This window comes from Prionailurus bengalensis, chromosome X, assembly GCF_016509475.1.
Source record: "Prionailurus bengalensis isolate Pbe53 chromosome X, Fcat_Pben_1.1_paternal_pri, whole genome shotgun sequence".
Lineage (NCBI taxonomy): Eukaryota > Metazoa > Chordata > Mammalia > Carnivora > Felidae > Prionailurus > Prionailurus bengalensis.
The window spans coordinates 16,434,398-16,453,117 of record NC_057361.1 but is presented as its reverse complement, the minus strand read 5'-3'; the positions used below and the strand labels follow the sequence as shown (position 1 = coordinate 16,453,117).

The 18,720-nt window shown below is 36.3% G+C and overlaps 1 protein-coding gene across 3 annotated transcripts in view; it reads left to right on the top strand.

Annotated features, from left to right (window-relative positions):
• RPS6KA3 (ribosomal protein S6 kinase A3) overlaps positions 1-18,720 on the top strand; it is a 121,048-nt gene that overhangs the window by 24,087 nt on the left and 78,241 nt on the right. The window contains exons 2-4 of one of the 3 annotated variants that reach the window (XM_043570658.1): positions 938-1,031; positions 2,006-2,042; positions 7,938-7,994. In XM_043570658.1, the coding sequence (XP_043426593.1) occupies positions 7,953-7,994 (42 nt within the window). In that variant the 5' untranslated portion in view covers positions 938-1,031; positions 2,006-2,042; positions 7,938-7,952. Of the gene's footprint in view, positions 1-937; positions 1,032-1,941; positions 2,043-7,937; positions 7,995-18,720 lie in introns of all 3 variants that reach the window. The other 2 variants (XM_043570657.1, XM_043570656.1) reach the window with 2 other exon arrangements.

Below are 18,720 nucleotides of genomic sequence, written 5' to 3'. Positions count from 1 at the left end.
GGTTTGTTTTTTTTCTTTTGACATGCAGATTGTTTTTGTTTGAGGAGGTTCTGAAATATTGAAGAAAGAATTATAGAGCTGGAAAGACCTGGGTTTGAGTCTTACTCTTGCTGTTCACTAATTGACTTTGCTGAGCCTTGGTTTCCTCATCTGTAAAATAGGACTGAATTATACCTACCTCATGTTCTTAGGGTTGAATGGGATGCTTTCGTAAAGTACTTTTTATAGTCTTTGTCAGTTATTATCTTCTCTAGTGATTTGGGCTGCAATAAATAAATAAAATTTTTGGTTATCGTATGGTTTCTCAGAACGTTGAAAAATGTATATTTATTAGGTAATTACTAAAAATAGTGATTTTTAAATAATCCTTTTAGGAAAGAGAGAATTGAGAATCTTTTTCTCCATTCTTCCACTACCTCTTTTGTGTCCACATTAATTTAGCCTGAGAATACAAATCCTACCTTTAGCTTTCTAAGGTTTTATATTGTTTATATACTTATATCAGCTATTTACTCTTCATTACTGACCCTTTCTCCTTTAGTGGGGTTAATTATTTTATTCATTTGTTTGTAAATATTAAGTTGGTGTCAGTATACTTCACCAGTTCTTTCCGACCTCAATATTCTTAAGTTCTTACTTTGATTCTCTTTCAATGGTCTAGGACATACCTTTGAACAAATTATGAAAAAAGGTACTAACAGGATGGTGAACTTTTATAAGACTTTGCAGATCTAAGAATAATTTCCTGTGACCTTTGTACATGAAAAACTAGGACAAGGTATACAATTCTTAGCTCATAACTTTCCCCTTTCAGCTCTCTGTAAGTCATTACTTCATTGTCTTCTGGCATTTTATTGTTGCAGAGGAAAAATCTGAGGTCAGTCTGATTTTAGTTCCTTTGAAAATAACCTGTTTTTTTCTGCTTGTATGCTTGTAGGATTATATCTTTATCCTTGAAATTTAAAAACATTTGCCAGGACATGTCTTGGTGTTGATGATCTCTGTTGAACCTTCTCAGTCTCCAGTCTCAGGTATTTTTTTTCAGAACTGGAAAGTTTTCTTATACTTTTGATTGATTAAAATGCTGTTTTTTTTCTTTAGGAACATCTGTTATTCATAGATTATTTCTATGTCTGTCCTCCATAGTTTTTTAATATTTTCTTTCATTTTTTTTCATTTATTCAAGTTTGTCCTCTGTGGCATGGATTCTGTTTTCTGCAGTGTCAATTCTGATATTTGCTGTTCACAATGCAGATTTAATTTTGGCTACTGTGTTTTCATTTCTTAATTCTTACTTCAACATACTCCTGTTTCATAAGCAGAATTTCCCTTAGGGGTACACTCTAAGAAACATAAGATGGGGTTCAGGCCTAAAACTGATCTATTTTCTGAGGCCATAACCACAGGACCAGACAGAAAAAAAAGCTTCTGAAAGGGTCCTCTAAAACTTAAAAACATAGATATAACCAGAGGTCATTTCTACCCTAGTCTAGAAAGTAGAACAGTCCTGAGTAATAGCAGGTGTTTAGTTACTCAAGGAATAGCAAAGCAAGCATAAGGGCACCTTAACTAGAAATAATGGATTTTTCTAATATATTGGTTGTTTTTTTCTCATTATAAAAAGAATAGATAATAAATGCATATAATTTTGAAAATACAGTACAAGAAGAAAATCCTAGGACCCAGGTAACTACTGCTAAGATTTTATATATGTTTTGCCAGTTACATGCACACATTTTGGGGGGGGGGTGCAAAATTGGGGTCATACTATATAGTTGTGTATCCTTTTTAATTTAATATATTACAAGCATATTTTTGCATCATTAATTTTTTGAGGCCCTTATTTTAAGCATTGCAAAGTATTCCTACATATGAATAGATGTGTTATGATTTATTTAACCAGTCCCCTGTTGGTCATCTAGATTGTTTTCTATTTTTCAGTATAATGAGTATGATGAATATCACTGTACATAAGTCTTTATGCACATCTCTGATATTTCCTTAGGATAAATGAGGAGCTGATTCTTAATCCTGTCATATTGGTAAGGATTATATACATTCCTTATTAAGAATATAAAATGCTTGTTTCTTATTGTTTCGATGTGATTGCATAGAAGATTCTTTGGATTCTGAATAATTTGATGGTATCTGAACTGAAATTCAAGAGAGGTTTCTTATGCCTCATCCTCAGCACCTTCATGCAACTTCTATTCCATATGCTTTGGGCAAGAAGACCACTGCTAATATCAGGGAGCTTGGAAGGCAAATATACTTGTGGGAACTTGAGGGTGGTAAAAAAATATTTATATATTGTCCTTTTTATTCCTACAACCTGGGTCTCCAGATTAGCACAGTAGAGCTCTGGAGCCTTTCTTTTCCTCCCCCCTTCCTATTATTTCAGGTTCTTATTCTCTGTGAGGAATTCTTTTTTCCCAGTGTTCATATATATATTTCATTTTTACATAGGAGGATGTCAGTAGATACTTTCTAGTAATCTCAAGGTAGCATTTTACCAATCACGTATCTTTTTTTTTCTTTTCTTTTCTTTTCTTTTCTTTTCTTTTCTTTTTTTTTTTTTTTTTAGTTCTAGTATACTCATACATGATGATCTCCTACTGGGCTCAAAGCATTTTTAACGTATTTTATATTTTCTTCAAAGGTATCAAACAGCAACCCAGAAATGTGCATTGTTGTAACATGCCATTACAGTAAAACAATCTGTTTAATAAAGTTGCTTAAAATGAAACTTTTATTTAGTAAAATATTCATATTTTTTAACATTTCAGATTTTTTCTTAAAGTACTTGGGAATACCCTAGAAGTCCTGAAACCTTGGTTCAGAGTTACTGATTTGAATTGTTCATCCTCTTGAAACCAGAAAGATGATCTTAAGTGATCATTTTATATCACAACCTTAGAAGTTATTTTGAAAACAATTCCTGCTGAAATGCAAGCTAACAGTCTCCTTTGTCTGATTTGTTCTGATGAGACCCATATTGTACGTTATTCTAATTTTTGACTTTTACACATTTCAGACTAACGGAGTAAAGCATGATTAGCATTTCCTAACCTTTTCCAGTATTTCACATAATATTTGCATATGTACAATCTGCCAAGCTCTGTAGTTTTTTGGCTGGATGGCATAATGGTGGGATGAGAGAGGATAAATACATTTGCCTCACTTTTAAACTATCCTTTTTGTCTGTACTCATTCTTTGGCCACATCGTATAAAAATATACCACATGTATGAATGATCTCTTTCACCCTGCTTGGTGGGAAATTGACTATATTAGGTGGTAAAATAAGTATCTCAACACTCTCCTGTACTTTCTCATTGCTCTACATCTTTAGAAGTTAACTGTAGAAGTGTATGTATTACACAGTTCAGGCAAAAGAGAAGGGACAGGAAGTAGCATTTACCTAGCGTCTACTGTCTTTTGATGTATTCATTTAAGTGCAACATCTTTTTGAGATAGATATTATATGCATCTTACAAATAAAGACACTGAAGCTCAGAATGTTGAGTAACTTCCCCAACATCAGGTAACAGCTGGGGTTTAAACCTGGTAGCGAGGTTCGACCACATGTGTTTTGAAACTGTAGAAGTTGAAATATCAAGTCAGACTGATGGCCCATTGTAGCCTAATCTTTAGTGAAGCCAAAGGCCATTTTCAAAAAGGAAACTTCTTAGCTGCAAGAGTAATTATGCTCATTTCTAATAGATAACATTTGAGTCCTTATTTTGATGAAATGATACAAAAGATTTGTTGAAGTAAAAGTGCTTTTTAAAGTAGATATTTGTAAAGCTTCCCCAATATGTAGGACAACATTGGCTTTTATATTTTCCTGCCTTAAAATTAAATTGTTCAAAATTTTCAGTCTTTGCTAAACTCACAAAGGAAGTAGATATTTTTGCAAAAGGTAGAGCATAAACTGCGTTTAGATCATGTTTCACTTAATTTTTTTTTCAGATTGCTTTGTTAGTATATTACTGTTAATTAGGTGAATGAGGAGCTTAGAAAAGAAAATACATTGTAAAATTTATGGATTACATGAAGATGAAAATAGTGAAGAGGCTGATTAGCAGATTCAGAAGTCATTCTGTAGAGGCTGTAGTAATACTATAGAAGATCACAACTAGAAAAAGATGAATCAAAAATTTGAGGTTTTCTTCATGAGATTAAGCGTAACAAGTATGGGACTTAGTTGCAGTAGAAGGAAGACAAGAATTTAATTGACAGAAAACTTAGTATGACTCAGCAATGTGTTTCAGACATTTCAAAAACAATGCATATGTGAACTGAATTAATAGAAGTTTGTTATCTAGGACAGGGGAGGCGATAATGTTCCTTACTCTGCATTGGTTGTATCAAGGTTGGAGTGTTAATTGAATGCGGTTCTGTATATCACCCTTTAAGATGAATTGAGTGCATGCTCAGAAAATTAGTCTCATCTGTCTAAAAGGAATGTTTGAAAGAACTTGAGTTATCTAGTGAAGAACAGACTCAGGATGATTTACAGTCATAGGTGTAGATTTACTTCCTGTGATTTTGCAGATAGACTATAGGCAAGTTAGTCATCGTATGTTAGTAATCCTATTAAAGGGAATTTGTAGCTGAGGAAAATTACTATATGATGAAGAATCTTATCTAGCAGCCAGTACTTTTTCTGAGATAGTTTAGTAGGCTGCCACATGAGTAGTATATTCTTGTTCTGATAGTGTTCAAATCTAGGTGAGAATGGCAAAAAAAGAATTGAAGCATATGATGTTTATTTGGAACAGAAGACTTTCAAGATCCCTTACCAATCCTAAACTTTTTTTGATTCAAAGATTAAAAGGACTTTGTGGAAGTGTTATTTTATCCTCAATGAAGCTACCTCACCTTAATAATAGTAATTTACATTGGTACAGTTCTTTATGATTTATAAAGTACTTTCTTTTGAGTTATCTCAGTTTTGAGTCTAACACTAACCCTTTGGGTAGACAGGGCACGTATCCCCATTTTAAGCAGATAAGGTAGTAGGCTAGAGACTGTCTGAATTGCTAAAAGTCATAAAACTTGTAAGTGGCAGACCTAGGGCTCTGTCTCTGGTCTACCATTCCAAGTTTAGTGCTGTTTCTACTATACCAGTTTGCCTTAAAAAGTAAGTTATAAGTTGTGATTCTGGCTTTGTATGCACTGAAAATTACACGGAACAGATGGTTCTCAAATTATATTCCCATGGAAAGTGTAATTGTAGCTCAGTTAGACCAAGGGTTCTGAGAGTCAAATAATGGGGATCCATTCAGCAGATCTGTGTTATAGAAAGAGAACTCTGTGTACAATTAATGAGAAAACCTAGTTTGCACTACTAGATGAGTGATGGTACCGTTCACTAAGATAGCAAATACAGGAGAAGTAGCAAATTGGTGGGCTGTGAAGGGGGTGACTGAATTTTGGATATAATTAAAATAGCTACCATTGATTGTTTATTAAGTTCCAGACCCTGTGCTTAGGATTTTATATCCTTTATCTCACTTAGCCTTTACAATACCTCTCTGAAGATGAGACTTTTTTTTTTTTAATTTTTTTTTTCAACGTTTATTTATTTTTGGGACAGAGAGAGACAGAGCATGAATGGGGGAGGGGCAGAGAGAGAGGGAGACACAGAATTGGAAGCAGGCTCCAGGCTCTGAGCCATCAGCCCAGAGCCTGACACAGGGCTCGAACTCACGGACCGCGAGATCGTGACCTGGCTGAAGTCGGACACTTAACCGACTGCGCCACCCAGGCGCCCCTGAAGATGAGACTTTTTAATCTCTACTTTTCATATGAAGAAACTAAAGCATATTTTAAATAACTTGTCCAAGGCTTCATACTAAGTGTAAGAGCAGAAATTTGAATCTAGGTGTCTGACTCCAAAACCAGCATTCCTATGACCTAGTTTAAGGTTTATCTGTGATGTTAGGATAAAAACGATCAGTATTCAATTGAGTAAATGGTTGTGGCTTTTGGTAGAAAGATGTATCCTGGAATTATTTGAGCCCTTACCATAGCAGTGAGCAATACTGTAGCTTCTGAAAGTGTCTTAGGATAATAAAGATTTTATACCTGCCTCCTCCTTTTCTGCATTTTAGCACCGTTTCTGTGCTTTGTAATATTGTATAGGTATTCCCTAACCTAGATGCATACTCTATGAGTGTTTGAAAATAAAAGGTGCTCTTTTTATGGGTCAGTATACCTGTGAGACCCTCTAGGATGGATCTCTAGGTTGGGGGTCATGTTTTCTTAACCCTTCATCTCCAGCTTGGCACCTAAATCTTAGCGTGAATGAAATGAAATGGGTGGATGAATGGATGGATAAACAGGGATTTAGAGAGTAGACAGAGTTCAAATTCAAAGCATCTGCCTCATGTGGGTAGGGTAATGGGTGGGCTACCTTTCATATCCTAGTTGATAATGCTCCAAAGATGGTTAGCTTAGATCCTTGTACATTTGTTGAATTGACAAGTGGTCAGGGGCATTTACTCCTTTTTTCATTGAACTAATAGAGAAGATGTTGTGTTCCTGACTTCTGGTTTTGTTTTGTTATTAATTACACAAATAATACATATTCATTGTAGACACATCAGAAAATTCAAATATGCAAAACAAACATTTTAAATTGTCTAAAATTCTACCACCCAGAAATAGCCACTGTTAACATTTTGGTGTATACCCTTCCAGAGTTTTTCCCATAGAAATATATACATTGGAACATGTATATATTTATTTAAAATGGGATCATTACAATCCATATTGTTTTGTAAACTGCTTTTTCACTTATTACATGTGACTGTCTTTCCATGTCAATAAATTTACATCTTTATTATCATTTTTAATGACTGTATAGTATTCCATTATATGGATGTACCATCATATATTTAACTAGTTCTCTATTGTTAAGAATTTAGGTTTCCAATTTGGAGTTCTTTTTGGAAAAAGTTATGGTGAGCATTCTTGTATGTACATCTTTGCACACTTGTTTTAATACAGACTTAGATTATCTTCCTAAAAGGTTGTGCTGATTTATACTTTCCCTAGCAGTATATCCTGAGTGCTCTTTTCCCCATACTCATATTAGTGCTGGGTTTTATTTTTTCTGTAAATCATAACCAGTTTGAGAGGCAAAGGTATCTTTCGGTTAAATGTGTATCTTTGATTAGTACTAAGGCTAAACTCTTTTTTCCCTTATTGCTCATTTCTGTTGAGGTTCATCATTTTTCTCTTACAGGTTGGTAAAACAAAGGTCTTTATGTCATTGAGGATACCAGCCCTTTGTCATATGTTGCTTTTTTTGTAATCAATTTGTCTTTTTATCTTTTTTGTGTCTGGTAGATGACATGTTAAACTTTTATCAATTCAAATGTCATTTTTTTCCTTTATTATTTCCACCCTCCTTACCCCATAAGTATTATTTACCTATATTTTCTTATAATACTTATATAATTTTATTTTTGACATTTAAATGTTTAATCCATCTGGAATCGATTTTGATATGGAGATCTAGCTTACTTTTCAAATCCTGAAATAACTAATCATTGCCCTGATTAATCAGTCAATGGAGTTGGATTTTAGAATGTGTTTTGCCATAGAAAGTATTATAAATGATGTTTGGTGAGATTTAATAATACTATTTGTAATTCATTTAACTATTAAAATAAACTCAAGGACTCACCTGGAAAGTTAATCATCATTTGTTATATAATTTCCATGGAAAAATGTTTTTATAGTTAACTTTTAAAACACAACCGGTTGCATATTGACAACTACATACTTATCTGGTGGTTTGGTACTTCATTAGAATCCTGTAGGGGTGAAAATATTCTATTATGATTTTGCTTTGTCTGCCTTCATTTAATGTTAACTGATGTGAAATCTCTGTTGGTAACTTTCTGCTTGCTGTGCTTTTCACAGAATGGACAGCAAATTATGGATGAACCTATGGGAGAGGAGGAGATTAATCCACAAACTGTAAGTAAAATATTGTATCATAAGGGATATAGATAAATCAGATACCATAAAATTTAAGTATTCTTATTTTTTAACTGGACAAAATAATGATTCTACGGTATTAGAAACTTGTTTATGATTTCTTAATTTTACCAAAATATAATCTTGAATATGCCAGTGCCTTTTTTTTTTAGTTTATTTAGTTTGAGAGAGAGAGAGAGCATGAGCAGGGGAGGGGCAAAGAGAAAGGGAGAGAGAGAGAGAATCCCAAGCAGGCTCTGCACTGTCAGCACAGAGCCCAATGTGGGGCTCAAACTCATGAACCATTAGATCATGACCTGAGTCAAAATCAAGAGTCAACCACTTAACCTACTAAGCCACCCGGGGCCCCTGCCAGTGCCATTTTTAAAACCCGTTTAATGGAATGCCTGGTGGCTCAGTCGGTTAAGTGTCTGACTTTGGCTCAGGTCATGATCTCACGGTTTGTGAGTTTGAGCCCCACATCTGGCTCACTGCTGTCAGTGCAGAGCCTGCTTTGGATCCTCTATCCCCCTTTCTCTCTGCCCCTCCCCCATTCGCACTCTCTCAAAAATAAATAAAACATTAAAAAAGAACTGTTTGATAAGACTGATCTTACGAAAAAGACAAAATAATTTGCTTTATGTTGTTGAAAGTTTTTCATTAGTACCTTACAGCTTATTTTTTTTTAAAAAATCACACTAACCATAGACACATTAGGACAAAAATATAAAGTGATTCTTTACAGAAATATTTAATGTATGGGCACCTGAGTGCTTCAGTTGGTTAAGCATCTGACTCTTGATTTCGGCTCAGGTTTCGTTGAGTTTGAGCCCCGTATGAGCCTTAGAGCTGACAGTGTGGAGCCTGTTTGGGATTCTCTCTCTCTGCCCTTACCTCCCTCCCTCCCTCACTCACTCACTGGCTCTTGCTCTCTAGCTCTCTCTCTCTCTCTCTCTCAAAATAAGTAAACATTTTTTAAGAAAGAAATAGTTAATGTAGAAGATAAACGTTCACCCCTTCCTCATCTTGTTTTTTTATTTACTCCTAAGTCCCCAGCACCTAGACCAGTGACTGGGACATAATAGACACTCATTAAATATTACATGAATGAATTAATAAATTCCCTGCCTATAAGAGATTCATTGTTAGAAGTTCAGTTATTGGGGCGCCTGGGTGGCGCAGTCGGTTAAGCGTCCAACTTCAGCCAGGTCACGATCTTGCGGTCCGTGAGTTCGAGCCCCGCGTCGGGCTCTGGGCTGATGGCTCAGAGCCTGGAGCCTATTTCCGATTCTGTGTCTCCCTCTCTCTCTGCCCTTCCCCCATTCATGCTCTGTCTCTCTCTGTCCCAAAAATAAATAAACATTGAAAAAAAAATTAAAAAAAAAAAGTTCAGTTATTATCTTTTTATTCCATACATAAGATCATTATTACTGATACTTACAAAATATATATACTCTCCAACTGTTCTTTTCACCTACTAAGTCTTGAACATCTTTTTATGGCAATTCATGTAGATCTGCCTTTTGTATTTATTTTTTAAGTTTGTTTATTTTGAGACAGCGATAGTACGAGTGGGGAGGGGCAGAGAGAGAGGGAGACAGAATTCCAAGCAGTCTCCATGCTGCCAGCGCAGAGCCCAACACAAGGCTTGAACCCAGGAAACCATGAGGTCATGACCTGAACCAAAACCAAGAGTTGGACGCTTAACTGATTGAGCCAACCAGGCGCCCCAATCTGCCTCTTTTTAAATTGTTGCATGATATTCTATTTTATGCATGTCCTAGACTTAATATAATTTTCCTCCTATTTATTTTTGGGAACTTGTGTTTCAATAGGATATAGTTTTAGAGAAGGATGTGCTAGAACAATGGGTATGAACATCTAAATTTCAATAGACATTGCCAAATTGCTGTCCAAACCAAAAAGGTTGTAAAAGTGTCAGTGTATGAGAGTATCTGTTCAAGCATATCCTATTCAACCCTGGATATTAGTAGACATTATTTTTCATTCAAGCCATTTTAAATAAATAATACTTTCTCATTTCAGTTTGCATCTCATTTGATTATTAGTGAAGTTGAGTATCCATGTATTACTGGCCTTTGTATTTTTGTGTTTCACCAACTTTCTTTTGTGTTGCTTATTATCTCCTCATGGTCTATGTGATCAAATACATTCTGGATATTAGCTCCATGTCTATAATGTCTCTTGCAAATTTTTTCTCCCTATTTAACACTTATTACGTGGTCTTTCATTGTATGTGTACAGAAGTTTTCATTTTTAAATGGTCAGGTCTGACTTCTGGGTTTTATTTTATTTTATTTTATTTTTTTAATTTTTTTTCAACGTTTATTTATTTTTGGGACAGAGAGAGACAGAGCATGAACCGGGGAGGGTCAGAGAGAGAGGGAGACACAGAATCGGCAACAGGCTCCAGGCTCTGAGCCATCAGCCCAGAGTCCGACGCGGGGCTCGAACTCACGGACCGCGAGATCGTGACCTGGCTGAAGTCGGACGCTTAACCGACTGCGCCACCCAGGTGCCCCGTGGGTTTTATATTTCAGTTAGAAGATCCTTCCCAGCCCCAAGGTGATAAAAATATCCTCTTACATTTTCATCTGCCACCTATGGTTTTGTGTTTTACATTTAGGTCTGTGGTCTACTTGGAATTTTAGTTCCCATTATGATGTAGAAATCTCACTTTTCTTTCCAAATAGCCTTTTGTCCTAACCTCTAATTACTGAACAAATAAAATCTATACAGCTTACTCATTCAAGATTCCTCTTTTATCATATATAAAATTGCCATGTACTCCATGTATTAGTTTCCTAGGGCTTCCCTGACAAAGTACCACAAACTGGGTGGCTTGAAATAACAGAAATTTATTCTCTTCTCATACAGTCAAGAAGACTAGAAGTCCAAAACCAAGGTGTTGACAGAGTAATGCTCTCTGAAGGCTTTGGGAGAGGATCTTTCCTTGACTTTTCCAGTTTCTGGTGCCTGTCAGCAGTCCTTGGTGCTCCTTGGACACATTACTCCAATCTCTACTTCTGTTGTCACATGGTGTTTTCCCTATAAGTCTCCATGTCCAAATTGCCTTCTTCACATAAGGATACTAGTCATTGGATTAGGGCCCATCTTATTCCATTATGACCTCATCTTAACATTATTAAATCTACAAAGACCTTATTTTCAAATAAGATCACATTCATAGGTCCTGGGGATTAGAAATGGAACATACCTTTTTGGAGGACACAGTTCACTTCATAGCATCCCTGAATGTCTCACATACATTTTCAATTACTGTACTTTTACTATGTTTTTTTTATGTGGCAAGGCAAGCCCTCCCACCTTTTTACTTTTCAGAATTGTGGTCTTATACATCTTCCAGATGAACTTTGCAATCAATTTATCAAGTACTCCTGAAAAGGTTATTGGGATTTTTATCAAAATTCCATTAAATTTTCTGAATAACATGAAGAAAATTATTTTAATAATTATTAAATAATTATTAAAATAATTTAAAAATTATTTTAATAATGTTGAATCTTCACTTCCCAAGAACATTTACTCTGATACTCTTTTATATCCTTTATCAAAATTTTATGGTTTCTTATAGTATTATACATTAATCTATTAAGATAATTCGTGGGTTTTTTATAGTTTTTGTTATATTATAAGTGGGATTTCTTTTCTGCTGTCTTCCATCCAGTTATTGCTAGTATATAAAAATGTTATGTTTTTTATGCTTTTTAACATCTTGGGAAAGTTTTCAGAAATCATGCAAATTGTCATAAACATTTTGTCACTTATGAAAGAGTAAGATCATTGTACTCCTCTTAAAATCATCAGTAGTTTTGTGCTTCCTTTAAATAAAGTCCAAACACTACAGTGTGACCTATCAGGCCCTGTATAATAAGGCCTTTGTGTACTTCTCTGTGTCAGCCACATTCCTCTGCCCTCTCCTGAAAGTGTACTCACTCCAGTGTATCAGGTTCTCTTTTGCTTATGGGCCTTCATGGGTGATAGTCCCTGTCCCAGATTTCTTTTCCCTTAGCACCTCCCTCCAGTTAATTCCCAGTTATCCTTCAGGTCCAAGTTTGATATCCCTTCAACTGAGGTATCTTCCTGACAGAACTACCATTTCCATTTCTGCCTTGAGCTAAGTGTTTTTCCTTTGTGCTTCCATAGCAACCTGTGAGTATACCCTAAATGGCAATACCACATTAGATCCCATTACTTATTTACTTATTCTCTAGTGAACTGTGAGCTGCATGAGGCATTGACTGTGTCTGATTTATTCCTTGTTTTATTTTTTTTTTTAATTTTTTTTTTCAACGTTTATTTATTTTTGGGACAGAGAGAGACAGAGCATGAACGGGTGAGGGGCAGAGAGAGAGGGAGACACAGAATCGGAAACAGGCTCCAGGCTCTGAGCCATCAGCCCAGAGCCCAACGCGGGGCTCGAACTCACGGACCGTGAGATCGTGACCTGGCTGAAGTCGGACGCTTAACCGACTGCGCCACCCAGGCGCCCCTTTATTCCTTGTTTTAAATCCAGTACCCAGTAGGTGTTCAATAAGTGCTTGTTAATTAAATGAATGCATAAACTAAGTGTTGGCTAACACAGGGTCCCAGGCCTGTGCCTGGGACCTGTGCCTGAGGGTACCTTCACAGTTAGTCTGGATTTCTACACCTCCCAAGCTATTTGAGGCATTCTACTTCATTCATCTGTAGTATATATTTATTAGCATTTAAGCAAACATAAAAACAAATAGTAAGTGTTAATATTGATTTTTATGCCACCAGTTACCTATTTTTCCTTATGTAACACTTTCTTTGGAAGGAAAACCTTCAAATTTTTTATTCTCTCTAGTTTAAAACCATTTTCCATTGTGATATTGTATGGCTTATACTTTCCCTCAGAACATTAGTAACATTTACATCTGGAAGAACATCGCATTTTAGAGATAGGGTTGAAAAAATGCAGGACTAAAATATTACTAGCAGTGTGGATCAAGTTGTTTAGCAGATCATTCCAGATTATAGGAATTAGGATTGAGTATAAGACAAAAGCCTAATATTTACTAGTTCTTTAATGGTATTAAATCCAAAAGATTGTCAAAATCTATATTAGCCTTATACTTTTAAATTGTATTCGGCTTTAATGTACAATTAAAAGTTTTCATTTTGTCAATTACTGATAATTTAAATAGCAAAAATGGAGATCTTGCATTAGTTATGTGTTTGATGCATAACAAATTACCCTGGATTTAGTATCTTAAAACAACATACTTTTCTTATCTCACAGTTTCTATGGGTCATAAATCTGGGAGACCCAGCTTAACTGGGTCCTTGGTTCTCTGAACCCTTGGTTCAGAGTCTCACAGATTGCAGTGAAGGAGTTGGCCACGGCTAGATTCTCATCTGAACTTTGACTGAAAAAGGTTCTGCATCCAAGCTTACATGTTCATTAGCCCAGATTCTTGGCCCATAGAAACTGTGATTAATAATTATATCAATGGGAGCTTTTTAACTGGTGGGCTTTCTTGTAGGTTGATTGGCACCTTTTAATGTAGAATGTAGAATATGATGAATAGCCAGTTTTGACCACAATAAGACCATAGGATAGATGGAGAGTAACAAGAGAGAATTAGCCTGGGTCCTTTATTGACCTAATGGTCTTGTGACACCTCTTCACCCTAATTTACCCTCTTACCTGTGGACTGCTCCATGAGAAAGAAAATAGGCACTTACCTTGTTTGAGCCATTGTATTTTGGGGTCTTTTTGTTATAGCTGTTTAGTCTGTACTCTACTTCTAATCGTTCATTAGCCAAGTACTTAGTGAGTTTCTGCTGGGTACCAAGAACTCTGCTAGGCTGTTGGAGGCATACAGGCATTTAAGGGAAACTTTTAAGTCTTTAAATGGAAAAATAAAGTTGTTTTTGTCCTCTTCTCTTCTGGTAAATAATCACACAAAATAGCAAGGAGAATAAGAAACAGAAACATGGTCTTTGAAGTTAGAAGACTTCTGTAATTTGAACCACAACATATAAATATGAGAAGCAGAAAAAGAGTCAGAACAAGAGGACCTAAGTTAAAGGACCTAAGTGCTTTTAGAGGGCTATAGGGGCAGGAAGTATGCCTTATTTATTGCCCTCACAGCCCCAGAAGAGCTCAAGAATGAGGTTGCCAGGTACCATGGAAAGTGGAAGAATGCCATGAGGCTTAAAGCAGAGATTGGTTGAATGTCAATATAAACAGCCTCCATTCTCTTCCCTCTCCTACTCCTGGAAGAGATAGAAGATATTTTATAGAGAAAAATGAATCACAGTGGCTCCAGACTTAACAGAACCCAAAGTATAGTAGGAAGTGAGGTGAGGCACTGGGCTAGAAACAGGGAGATCAAGTGAGAACCTACTACTAAATGGTGTTATGCCCCCCTTCCCTTACCCATTACACCAACCAGGACCATATCTTCAGGCAGAAAAGTAAAGTCTTCTTTCCTGAATAAATTGAATGGTCTTTCATAAAAGTCCTTCAGATAGTGACATTTAGGAGATCTTTAATGTAAAGGCTGCCTACTTGGCCAACTAACCTACAAAAATGCCTGACAGTTGACAAGCTCCAGGACATCTGGTCTACTCCCTAGTGCCTCACTTTTAAGTATGACTAAAAAGCCAAGTATCACTAGACATTTGAGGAAGGCTTCTAAATGAAAGAATAAGCTCTTGAAGGAACAATGTAGAAAAAAGGAAAAAGAAAAGTCAAATTACTATCTTTTGAGTGTTAAGAGACAAAATTGATAATCTTAAAATAAGAGTAGGATGCTGTTTTTATATAATCAGAAAAAGAATAAATTCTTAGAAATAAAAATGGGGTGGGGGGGTGCCTGAGTGGCTCACTTGGTTAAGGGCTCAACTCTTGATTTTGGCTCAGGTCACGATATCAGGGTCATAACACTGAGCCCATGTCAGGCTCTGTGTTCTGCTTAAGATACTCTCTCTCCCTCTCCCCACTCTTTCTCTCTCTTTAAAAAAAAATGGGATAGGGATATCTTACATTTTAGTAGAATATTTAGAAGCTAATGTTAAGGAAATCTCCCAAAAAAGAGAATAAGAGAAAGAGATAGAAAATAGGAGACAAAAAGAAAAAGAAGCAATCTAACATCTGCCTAATAAGAATTCCGGAAAGAGACAACAGGGAAATGGAAAGGAAGAAATTAGATAAAGATACTTGTCCCCCACATTTTAATATCTCTAAAATCAAAATGTTTGTTAAAGTCAATGGTGTGACACATTCAAATTAGTATTTTTTTCTTCCATGATGATACAGTGATAATCATTCTCTTAGATTAAAAAAAAAATTCCCCCAACATGAGGACTGTGAGTCTCTGGATTTAAACAGCATACCGAAAGCCTATTAATAAAAACAAACAGACAAGAATACCTACTCTCAAGAAGAATCATTATTGTGAATTCTCAAACACCAGTGATCAACAACCCTGGAAGTTTTGCTATGGACTGAATGTGTCCCCCCAAAATTTATATGTTGGAGCTTAATCCCCAACGTAATGGTTTTTGGAGGTGGGGCCTGTAGGAGGTAGTTAGGTCATGAGGACAAATGCCTCGTGAATGGGATTAGTGCCATTATAAAAGAGACCCACAGACACTCCTGGGTGGCTCAGTCCATTAAGCTTCTGACTTCAGCTTCCGCCTTCAGCTCAGGTCATGATCTCACAGTTTGTGAGTTTGGGCCCTGTGTCAGGCTCTGTGTGGAGCCTGGAGCCTGCTTTGGATTCTTTATCTCTCTCTCTCTCTCTCTCTCTCTCTCTCTCTCTCTCTCTCTCCTCTCCCTCCTTCCCCACCCTCCCCCTCCCTTTCTCTCTCTCTCTCTCTCTCTCAAAAACAAACATTAAAAAATGAGAGAGAGACACCAGAGAACTTGCCTGCCCCTTCTGCCATGTGAAGACACAGCAAGAAAATGACTGTCTATGAATGAAGAAACAGATTCTTACCAGACACTGATTCTGCTGACAGTTTGGATATGGACTTCCAAGCCTCCAAAATTCTGACATAAATCTCTGTTTAGCATAAGTGACTCAGTGTATGGTATTCTGTTACAGCAGCCCAAATGGACTAAGACAAGCTTTTAGAGATTTTTTACATTTTTTTAATGTTTATTTTATTTTTGAGACAGAGGGAGACAGAGCATGGATGGGGGAGGGTCAGAGAGAGAGGGAGACACAGAATCCGAAGCAGGCTCCAGGCTCTAAGCTGTCAGCACAGAGCCCAACGCGGGGCTCGAACTCACAGACCGTGAGATCATGACCTGAGCTGAAGTCAGAAGCTCAACCGACTGAGCCACCCAGGCGCCCCATTTAGAGATTTTTAAAATATATATAAAGGACTGGATATAAGAATGATATGAAACATTTCAACATTGAGTTAGAAGGCAAGGAATAATGCCTTTGAAATGCTTAGTGAAAATGATTTTCAACCAGGATATTTTCAGACATATACCTATTTTTAGGAAGTTGCTGGAAAATGGGCTTTGCCAACACTAGATGGTTGTTAACTAAGAAAAAGACATGTGATTCAGGCAACAAAGGATCCAACATTTATAAGCACAATGAAGACAGTTCCTTCCCATTGTGATGAATAAAGGGTGCTTCAGAAGACTGGTTCATTCTGTAGGCTTAGAGAGTACTCAGTCCAGATTGAAGCAGACAGATGATTCCAGGAAGGCTGTCTCCTAGGGAAAAAAAATAGAAGTGATGAATTATCCAATAGGTTGGAGTATTGAAAATTCATTTAAGAGGCACAGTGAGAAGAATTTGAGATAGGCACCAAGAAAGCAAATTCTAAAACAAACCAACTTCAAACTTAAGAAGAAAACAGAAGTTGTACACAAGAAATATAACTGGAGTATATTTCTTAGCAGTGAACAATGTTTGCATAGTCATAATAATTATAAAAGCTAAATATTGACTTAACCATACCTTGCAATGTGAATGTTAAGTCATCATAGAATAGAATGTCTGAAGATAATATCTGAAATTGATGAGTCAAAAGGAAGTAATATAAGGTTATTCTTTTTCTTAAGTTTTTATTTAAATTCCAGTTAACACAGTATAATATTAGTTTCAGCTGTACAATATAGTGATTCAGCACTTCCATACATTACCAGTTGCTCATCACAACAAGTGCACTCCTTAATCCCCATCACCTGTCTCACCCATCCACCTGCCCACCTCCCCTCTGGTAACCATCAGTTCTCTATAGTTAAGAGTCTGTTTCCTGGTTTGCCTTTCATTTATTTCTCCTTTGTTTATTTGTTTTCTTTCTTAAATTCCACTATGAGTGAAATCATATTTGTTTTTCTCTGATGGACTTATTTCACTTAACATAATACTCTCTAGCTCCATCTATGTTGTTGTAAACAGCAAGATTTCATTACATTTTATGGCTGAGTAATATTCCTGTGTGTGTGTGTGTGTGTGTGTGTGTGTGTGTGTGTGTGTGTGTACACACCACATCTTCTTTATCCACTCATCAGTTGATGGACCCTTGGGCTCTTTCCATAATTTGACTATTATAAATAATGCTGCTGTAAACATCAGGGTGCATGAAACCCTTTGAATCAGTACTTTTGTATTCTTCGGGTAAATACCTAGTGTGATTGCTGGGTAGTAAGGTAGTTCCATTTTTAACTTTTTGAGGAACCCCTGTACTGTTTCCTAGAGTGGTTGCACCAGTTTGCATTCCCACCAGTAGTGCAAGAGGGTTACCCTTTCTCCTCGCCAACGCCTGTTGTTTCTTATGTTGTTGATTAGAGATAAATACCAGAGGGAGCAGTGAAAAGAGCTGGAAGGGTACCAGAAGCACTAGGTACTGCTGTTTGTCATATAAGCCTTGCAGCACTATTTGACCATTTAACCATTGATAAAAATTTAAGTTGACTAGAATTTAAAATAAAATTAGTATAACTGATGTAATTAGGTAATTCACAGAAGACATAAAATTTTGGTATAGGTTTTTAGAAGTAAATGTCAATATTTGGGTGAAGGCATTCTCATGGGAAAATGGAGTAAACAAAAGCCAAAAGTGGGGAGAGGAATGTGAGAGGTAGCTACATCAGTTTGACTAAAATGATAATCATAAAAGTAAGCCAAATTTCTCCTAAACAAAATACTTCCACTCAGACCCTCTTGATATATGGAGCTGCCCTTGTGTTGTCTCTTGAACATGTCTACTGGTTTCTGTTTATGTTAGAGCCATATCATTCTAGCTGGATTGTTTGCCTTCTTCCCACCTCATCTCTTCTCTCTTCCCTTTGTTCTTTGTCCTGCACTCTGCCTTCTTCCATATCGTAGATCCACTTCTCTTCCATCTTCTGGAATTTCAGTACTCTTTTCCTTTATTTTTACTTTTAAAAGGTTCAATCCTTTCCTGTTTTACTCACCTGAAGTAAAAACTTTTATTTCCTCCATGTATCATAAAATGTAAGAAAATTTATCCAGTTGTTTCATACTGGAATATAACAGGAATGTTTGCATATTAATCCATATTTACATATAACTTGTTGAATTTCTCACCAGTTAACTTGTTCTAGCCAGTGTCTTTTGTTCTCCGCACCCCCTGCTGGACACTTGATTATTTTTAGCCTTTATTCTGGTGGAGCTGGGGAGAGACTACCTTCATAGCAGAAGGTAGAGTGCTATGTAGT